Genomic DNA, 9,584 nt, shown 5'->3' on the forward strand with positions numbered 1-9,584 from the left:
CATTGACACAGAATTGGAAAGCTCAAAAAAATTCAGTTCCTGGGATAGTTAGAACAAGAATAGAGTCTTTCCTCATGCCTCAACCTTCATAATGTTAATAATTTTAGCATTTTGGTTAAAGTGGCTCCAGTTTATATATTCCCTACCTTCCCTCTTTTCTTAGAGGCAACAAGCACTTATTTGGAATAAAAGAAAAATTGCAGGGCCGGCTGAGTGGCTCATTGGTTAAGAGTTGGCTTGGGAGCGCAAGCTCTGAGCAGCAGAGCCACTGGTACGGATTCCACTTGAGGGCCAGTGACACTGTGCCCTCGCAGCTAAGATGGTGAACAACAGCTCGACCTGGAGCTGGGCTGCCGTGAGTCGCCGGAAACGGTGTAGGCTGCAGTGGGCTGCCATAAGCTACCGTGAGTGGCCGGCAGCCAGTGTGAGCTGCCGTGAGCCACCGTGAGTGGCCGTCCAAAGGCCGGCAACCAGTCTGCCTCACCTAGGAAAAGTGCAATGATTACAATACCAACATAGGCCAGTGAAGCAACATCTTCCACAACTAGACTGAAGAACAAAAAGGATAGCAACTTGTCTGTTCCCTTTCCCCAATTCCCCAACGCTGTTCCCTCCCCCAATTCCCCAGTAAAATCTTTAAAAAAAAAATTGCAGTTTGGGGAGAACCAATTCAGACAGAAACCCAAATAGCGTCTCAATCACAGGATGAGGGCAAGGGGTTTTTATGAGGCAAAGAGGAGAATAATTTAATGACTAGAAGAAAGAAATTTCTATTGGTGTTAACAAGCTGAGTTACTCTTTAGCTATACATGGCTGGTTGCTGATTCTATCTTCAGAAAGAGAGTCCATAATCACCAATTTTGTGGTCAGGATGTCTGCATTCCTATTAGCTTTGCAAACAGCTGTTTGTAAGACAATGTTGGTTTGGCCCAGGGTGTATGGGAAAGGAGTGGAATCCATTTACTCCCTATAATGACAATATGTAGGTTCCTCATAGAAGAATGACATCATGAAGCCAAAAGGCATAAGCCGAAAGACAAACTTCAGGGTCCAAATCCGCCCTCCTTCACTGAGGCTGTCCTGAGAAATGTGGTAGACAGGAGGACTCAAAGGATGCTGGTAGATTGACTCTTGCTGTCACATGCAGCCTCTCACTCCTAAACCTTCCCATGGACAAAGACTTACTTTCTTGTAAATGGAATGTGTGAAGGACATAACTTACTACCCAAATGATGACAAATGAGGACTATGGAAAGGAAGGGCCACAAACATATCAAAGTACCAAAGATAATGGTTTAAAGAGTTTAAGGATGGTATGCATGCCCATCGATGTACTGAGTCATTCTTAGGTCAAGGGAGCAACAAACAATCCCAGGTTCTCCTGTTCCATCAATCCGGGGGACCCAAACAAGTCTTTTCATCTCTGTCTTCATGCCCCTTGTAAATGGTGGCATTGTGATAACTACCTCCCCTGGTTACCATGCATTTCAGATCAAAGTATCTGAAAATTAAAGAGCTGGGGAAAGGAAAGAAGCTCTGTGTGGTTCTCCAGATTGTCTTGAGCCTGGAAATCAAAAATCTCTGAAGGTTTACAAGGCTTTAAATAGACAATTGTTTTTTCTTCTTTTCATAAGATTACGTGGGTAGGAGAGGGGTGTTTACAATTCAGTAGCTATTTAGTTGTGAACACCAAGGAGAAGGAAATTAAGTTGAAATGGATACATGTATTAGGGAGGGAGGGAGGGATGGATAAATGGATGGATGGATGGATGGATGGATGGATGGATGGATGGATGGATGGAATCATTCTTGGTATACAAAATGCTGCTGCCCACTCACTGTCTATGGCATTCTCTTTTTTTTTTAAAGATTTTTATTGGTGAATTGGGGGGAAGGGAACAGTGCTGGGGAATTGGGGGAAGGGGAACAGACAAATTGCTGTCCTTCTGTTCTTCAGTCTAGTTGTGGAGGACGTTGCTTCACTGACCCAAGTTGGCACCATCATTGCGCTCTTCCCAGGCGAGGCAGATCAGTCACCGGGCTTCTGGATGGCCGCTCACTGAGGCTGCTGGCCACTCACGCTGGCTGCTGGCTACATACGGTAGCCCATGGCAACCCACTGCCACAGGGGCCATCGCCGGCGACTCACAGACACCCAGCTCCAGGTTGAGCTGTTGTTCAGCATCTTAGCTGTGGAGGGCAGTATCACTGGCCCTCATATGTGGGATCCGAACCGGAGCCCTCTGGCATCCCAAGCCAGGTCTTAACCATCGCGCCACTCGGCCGGCCCTATGGCATTCTCTTCTGAGTGGTGGTTATTGGCTTGCCACTAATGAGAAGCATTTTTGGGACTGTTTGGGTCTATTTAGAGTTTATCTGGAAAGTGGTCATAAAACCAGAGAGACTAAAACTTAGTAGCCTAGCAGACCATTAGCCTTAACAAGTATCATCCACTAATCTAGCAGTTCTCAACTCTTTTCTGGCTGCCAGGACATAGGACTAGCGAGGCTCACAGGCAGAACACCCTCCCATGATGGAAGAAGCCAAGATTATGCATAATGCCTGGAGCTCTATTTAAATACCCACCCACACTCCCACGCATACCCTTTCTATTGGTCAAAAAAAATGCAAATGTGAAAATAAGGATGCTGTTATTACAAGTCTAGTCCTGTTTCTACTCTATATTATGAAAAAGTATTATAATGCACTTGTCAGTTTTCAACCTTAAACTAATTTTATAGCAAATCCCAACAGCAAGGTTAAGGCCACCCAGAGGTGTAGCCAACTGTATCTGTACCTATAATTCTTATTTGCTGAGAAACCCCAAGTAGCCCATGGACAAGGAGGCAGGGCCTGCAGCCCCATGTCCTGTAACCCTGATGGGCCTGGCTGAGCCTACAACAGCAGCCAGGTGTGCTGAAGCCTGGCAGGTGACCCAAACCAGCCTTACCAAAACCGATTTATGGTTGGCTTGGAGTCTGGCGATGGCATTCTCATTCAACTTGAGTTTCCGCTCCAAGTCTAACTGGGTGACCCGAAGCTCAGCCTAAGAAAAGAAAAGGACAGTGTTAAGCCCAGTACTCACAGAAAGTCCCAAAAGCAACAGCACTCTCCACCTTCTTCCATGAAAAGGAGAATTTGACCTCAAAAGCTGCTCTTAGAAGCCAGCCTAGAGTGTGCTAAATGAAGGCGCAGACAGTCGTCTGTGTGCCAGCACCTTCTGGGGCTGAAGTAAGCATGAAGTGGCTAAAATAGAGGGAGCACATACATTGTGCTGTGCTGGTCATCGTTTCAAGCATTTATATGGATTACCTCATATTATCCTAAGCACACACACATGTCATTATCTCCATTTTACAAATGATAAAATCGAGCCACCCATCCAAGTTCACACAGTTGAACAATCGAGTTGAGCCCAGGCCATCTGTCCCAGAATAACCTAACAAGGAGTGCAGGTTTGGAGCTGGTTGTGGAGATCCCAGGTTTTCTACTTAGCAGCTGAGACTTTGGAAAAATCTATTTAACATCTCCAGACTTCCATTTTTTCACCTGTGAAATGGGATAACTAAAGTGCTTAATTTTTAGGGTTATTGTGAGAGGTGAACGAGATAGCATATATAAATGAGAACTTTGTACAGTAGCCGGTACATTGTAAGTGCTCCATCAATATCAGCGATGTCATCATCATCACCATTATTCTTATTCTTGTTGCTGCCATGCCTGCTTTCCTTCACATACTCTTGATCTTGTTCACTCCTGGAAGGAGGCTGGCATAGCAAACCCTCCCAGCTGAGGCAAGTGCCTGCCTGAGAACCCACTGCCCAGCTTCAGACTCACCTCCTGGGGCTCCTTCAACACTTTCTGCCAAAAATTGTTCCAAGGCATGAAACCTAAGCCTTTGAAAACTTGCCTGCTCCCACAAGGGCATGAGACAGCAAAAAAAGAGCTTTAACTGCTTTTAATAGATTATGTCTATTCAAAGCCATGAGTCATTACACTGTAATAGAACTCAATGGGAATAAATGAAGTGTCTCACCCCTTTCACTGAAGCCTGAGGAAATTCCAGGCCTCTCAGTGAGGGAAGACTTGGCAGGCAGGGGACTCGCCTCACAAGGGCACTCTGCAAGAGGCAGGTAACATTTGCTCAGGCTCTGGGGCACTGACTTGGAACTGAGGGAACCCCAGGGACCTCCCAACCTGAGACCTGAGACCTAATGCCCAGGAATGAGGAAAAGGAGTGAGAGGGGAGGGGGCCTGAACTATTGGGGGATTATCATGGAATCTTAATCTGTTGAAAAAGCTTTCACGGTGCTATCTGCTAGAGTGGGAGGATGGTGTGGAGGGGAGGCACAAACTGCTTGTTTAAAGGTGGTGGCAGGCACAACGGAACACCCTAGCAACAGGCATGGACGTGAAAATGTGGTACCGCTGTCAGCCCCAGCATGACCCAGAGCCACAGGGAGGCCCTCAGAGAGTCTCCAGTGAGAGACTTCTCTCCACAGCTTGCATATTACCGTAAAAGGAGGAAAGCACTCCCAAGTACCTAATGGAGACCTCTCTGAGTGAGTCACCCCAAGGGAAGTCTCTCTTGTTCACCACAAAAGGCGGGGTCATTTTGGGAGACCAGTATTTCTAGTTGTTCTTGTTCCTAGAAAATAATGGGATGCTTCAGACTCTGGCTTCAGGATTTCCCAAGATGCCAGCCATACACACATTTCAGGCCATGGTGGGTCATACACCAAAGCAGAACAGTGGTACCAGTGAGTATAGACAGCCCTATGTTGAAGGGCACAGAGAGTCCTGCCTACTTCAGCAGGGTAATGACAAATGTTGTGCAAAAGTCACCATATTTGGGGTCTGAAGGCCTGCCATTGCTGGCTATCCGATCTTTGTCAAATCATTTAGTGTTGCCTCTGGTGCAGGGCCACAGAATAGGTCAACAGAATTAGTTCTTGCTTCTATCTACAGCACAAAGGTGGCAACGTGGAGCTTGGTGGCCAGGGATTGGGTTAGGAATGCAGATAGGAGGAGCAGAGGGCGTGAGAAGAGAGAAGAAAATTCCAGGTGGTGGTATTTCCTTTGTATTTCCAACCACGAGATGTTGGCCTTTCTGGAGTGTTGGCATTTTGTTTGCACCTGACTTGATATCTCCATCAATTGGTCAGAACCTACTACATGCCAGTCCAATTAAGTAAGACACCCTCCCTGCTCTTGAAAGACATACAACCTGGCAGAATATTTAAGAAAAAAATGTTACATTATACTGAGTCCAAGGCATGCCTCAGAATTTCTAGAAGAAATTCCTGTCGTGAGTGGCCTTGAATCATCCACCTTCTGGATACCAGCAAATGGGCTATAAATAAGCTAGTGACTCTCCCCACACTCACACCCAGATGCACAAAACACCTGTGTCCCTCATACACTTGGCTGCTGCTCTATGTGGAGACCATCTGTGGGCAGCATCTAGTTCTGAACTTTCTGGAACCAATGTTGATGTTAAATGTAATGACCTGTCACTAATGGACGTTAAGATTTGAGACGGAGCCCAGCTCAGTCTTCTCTCCTCCAAGAGCCCTGCCGTGACCTCACCTGCCCCCACCCCGTGACTGCTCCCTTCTTTGATCATGTGGCAGTGTATTGCCCCAGCCCTTTGGCACTCCAGGGGGCCATGGAATGTGCCTTGACTTCCTGAGTCCACACTCCCTGAGGATGGACAGTGTAGCTTCACACTTTGTCCATAGGAAGCACTCCATAATGTTTGATCAACTTGAGGAAGAATAAGAAAGAACCATGTGTATTTTGTGGGCCAGAACAAACAAAAAAAGTAGTGAAAGGAGTGCAAGTTTTACAACACACACGTGCATGCACGCACACAGTTTCATTTCCACAGCAGCAAGCCTGAGATTCAGAGGAAGAGGGAGGAGGTAAGACCAGCTGCTCTTCCAAGCAAAGGGATGCGGGGAAGCTGGCCAGGAGGAAAGGGACATGCTGGGGTCTCCAGTAGGAAAAGCCCAGCAGAATGGAACAAATAACCAAAGAACACCCAAGACTCCCAAAACCCAGAGTGTTCGCCCCCTGAAATAGCTAGAGACCTTGGGAGCTTCAGAAAGGGCTCACTTGGTTAACCAAGAAATAAGTTGCTCTGCGGACCCAGTGCAGGATCTCAGCTGCTTTGCGCCCTCATGGTTGATCCTGCCATTTGCAGTTTTCTATGTACAACATGCCTGCTTGAGTAATTAGCCCTTAACAGGATCCAAAGTGACCTTCAGCAAGAAAAGCCAGCAGGCATGGGCCAGCTGAAGGGAGTATCAGGCTTCTGGGGCCTTAGTTATGTCGAATAAAACTTCCCAAATAATCCTGGTGGCAGTTGCAGCCTCATCAAGGTACTATGTCTTTGGGGCTGGTCTCAGGCTCCTTGCAAGAAATCTTTTGGCTCCTAAGATTTGGCAGAGCCATCTAGGGTGTGGCTGCCACTTACAGAGTAAATTTGTTCTCAGAGCTAAAAACAAGGACACAGGATAGAAAGGACAAGAACTCTCTTAGGCAGACCAGAAAGTAGGGGTTGTGAATTGGAGCCATCACCCAAAATCTGGGGGCTGGGGCTGTTGTATTGTACTTACAACCATGATTGCTCTTCAGCACCAAAAACCACCCTAGAACCCTTAGCCCGTTGTCTTTATTTTGCCTTACCAGCTCTCTCCTAGCACACCTGGATTTGGGGTTCCACACATGCTCTACACAACTCTTCCTGCTCAGAACTATAGTTACCCTAAGTCTCAGTAATGCGTCAGTTTACACCATGTTTAAAATTCATATTGTATCTATGCTGCTACAGGCACAGAACATTTCTGGGGGAAAAAACCAAGAAATTGTAGATGGTAGTGTTTGCCTCTGAGGAGAGAGATGGAGGACTCAAGATGGGAGGAAGACCTTTCCCTGGTATAATCTACTGCAATTTTTGGTGGAGATTGTTTTTCAACATGTACGTGCATCACATTTCCAGTTAAGTATAATGAAATTCAGATATTATACCCAAAGAAAAAAGCAGTACACTTTGTCTTAATAGCTCTGCAAATGTTTGGTAGGGTTTGGATGGAAAAAAAGGTAAGGTTATAATACTGTGATCTTGTGGTCCTTCCTTTGTGTTCCCCTAGTAGGGTGGCTTCCCAGAAGCTTCCATTCCTCACTCCATGACTTAGTCATCTGTATAAGTTTGGTCAAATGTGGTGGAGATAAAAAGCTGACCACCTCACAGGGTTATTTGAGGACTGAATTAGAAAATGCACAGAAAGTATTTAGCACATGGCAATGCTCAATGAAGACTAATTTCCTCAATTATACAGAGCTCTTTCCTTTAATCTATCTATCTGTTAATACAGAACCTCTTCATGGTTGTGAAAGTAGGGAAATGAGAGACATTTCCTGACACTGGAAACAGTTGGCAAGTGGCTTCCAAAATTGAAATGATGACTTATTGGCATCTAGAACACACAGTTTTCCAGAACAACTCCCAATAACGCTGGGTAAAATCTATGCCTAAGAAAAGGTGTAGAGAAGGGGCCCTGGCAAGTAAACTACCTTTCCCAGAAATCTCTTTCTTTTGCTGCCCAGGACCACTGGGCCAAGAGTGGGCCTGCCATTGTGTGCAGTACACATAGGGAGCTGCCAGGAGTGTGAATGTAAGGAATGTGGGACAAAAGTCAACTGCTGAGGACAAAAAAAAAGTGCTCATGGAAAGTCAAAGTCTGAGAAATAAAACACATAAAGTTGCTAAATCTATTCCCAAGAACTCCACCAGGCTCTCAGCTCAGGGCTGGTTGTTCTAGAAACAGTTTCCCTATCTGATGGGACTAAAATTACAGGCTATGAGCACGGTGTTTTTCAGGCTCTCCTGATACCTCTATCTGATGAGGAACTTTTATTTTCCCTAAGTTAAGCCGTCCTTGACATTGTACCTAGAGGTAAGTTTCCAGTTCTATGTTATCTTAGAGCTTTTCAAGCTCTTGGATTTCACACGGAGTACCTCTAAAGGGGCATTTCTTACTGGTCTCTTGTTTGGGGTAGAAGAAAGAAAAGAAATTAAAAGAAAGGTTTGATTCTTTTCTCTTGAATTTCTGGCAAGGTTTATACTTCATTAATTGCCACAGAGATCCAGCCAGAGGGAAACATCACTGCCCTAAGCCCCACAGTTTCTGCACCCCACACCCAAACACATATCAATCACCAAAGTTACAGGAGAAATAGCAGGGAAATAACTAGCCAGCATGAGAAGACAGACACAGATAGAGATAATGGGACCACGATGGGGACACAGTGACCTACTTCAGTTTCCAAAGCCAAGTGCAGTAGATATTTATGCTGAATGAACAGCCAGGTACTAAGGGCAAAGTCCTTTTCAGGTGAACTCAGACATAGAAGTGAAGACAGCCCCTCCAGAAGCTCCATCAGTGGCTCAGCCTCTCTGTGGGCACACCGTCTCCCCACCTCCCTCTGCCGGATAGACCCCAGCACTTGCCTCCTTGTCCCTGCGGGCGGCATCTAGGGAGACTGAGATGTGGCCCTTGTGCTCACCCTGGCCACACTCCTGGCAGATGCACTGCCTATCGGGGTGACAGAAGGCGACCAGCGGGCTGTGGTGGGCAGGGCAGGTGCGCAGGTCCCGGTCCTTCACTGGCTCGGTCAGCTGGTGGCTGTGAAGTTTGCTGTTCTCCTGGTGCGGCCGCAGGTGCTCCTCGCAGTAATTCACCATGCAGGTCAGGCAGGACTTCACCGCCCTCACTCTGCTGGCCCCGAGGCAGAAGTCACAGAGAATCTCCTTCTCTCCTTCACCACCAGGGCCCCCCTGCAACCCAGTGCCGGTGTCCTGTCCCTCAATCTCCCCCTGGGGGCTCCCCAGGGAGCCCTTGTCCTCTTCTTCTGCTGGACTGGCTGACCCAGAGTCTGGGCTGAGAGTGGCCAGAGAGTGAGCAGTGATCCCGGGCAGTGGCCCCGGAGCCATCAGATCCAACTCAGCCATTTAGAAGGCTCTGCCACCTAAGCCGTCCTTCCTCTGCTCCTTGGCCCAGGATCTGCGCAGCCCAAAACAGACAAGAGAACCACGCCTAGATGATTGCAGCTGCAAGATTTTAACCGTTTCCTCCCTCCCAGAGGAAGCTCCGTTAGTCATTACTTGGCTCAGGAATTGGACAGCGGCCAGAGGCAGTGACGACAAGGCAGCTAGATTGCTCAAGCTCAGGACAGCTGGCTGCTCGGGATATCTCCCCTCACGCTCAGGCCCCTCCTCGTGTCCTGCCCAAAACTTCTATTCTTATGTGAATCATTTGTCCCTTATTGGCTCGGTGGAAGGCCATATGTGTCTGTGGCTGCTTTGGAAAGGACTAGAGATTCCCGAGCTCTGTTCTAAAAAGCCTATATTGGTTTACATTGTCTGACAGGCTAAGTTCATTGTTTTCGTTTTTCAAAGGGAGCCAAAAACATAAGGACTTCAGCCATACGGCAGCTATTCATTCATTCCCCTCTCATAGAATTGGACATGAGGCAGCTAGAAACAAGATACGTATTTCTGAATTGGACCTTTTCCATAT

The 9,584-nt window shown here is 47.0% G+C and overlaps 1 protein-coding gene across 1 annotated transcript in view; it reads right to left on the reverse strand.

Annotated features, from left to right (window-relative positions):
• TRIM16 (tripartite motif containing 16) overlaps positions 1-9,252 on the reverse strand; it is a 23,787-nt gene extending 14,535 nt beyond the window's left edge. The window contains exons 1-2 of the mRNA XM_019641485.1: positions 8,516-9,252; positions 2,951-3,046 (exon numbers count right to left, since the gene is read on the reverse strand). Coding sequence (XP_019497030.1) covers positions 2,951-3,046; positions 8,516-9,016 — 597 coding nt within the window. The 5' untranslated portion in view covers positions 9,017-9,252. The remainder of the gene's footprint in view (positions 1-2,950; positions 3,047-8,515) is intronic.
• Positions 9,253-9,584: the final 332 nt, after the last annotated feature.

The sequence above is a fragment of the Hipposideros armiger genome, unplaced genomic scaffold (assembly GCF_001890085.2).
Source record: "Hipposideros armiger isolate ML-2016 unplaced genomic scaffold, ASM189008v1 scaffold_61, whole genome shotgun sequence".
Lineage (NCBI taxonomy): Eukaryota > Metazoa > Chordata > Mammalia > Chiroptera > Hipposideridae > Hipposideros > Hipposideros armiger.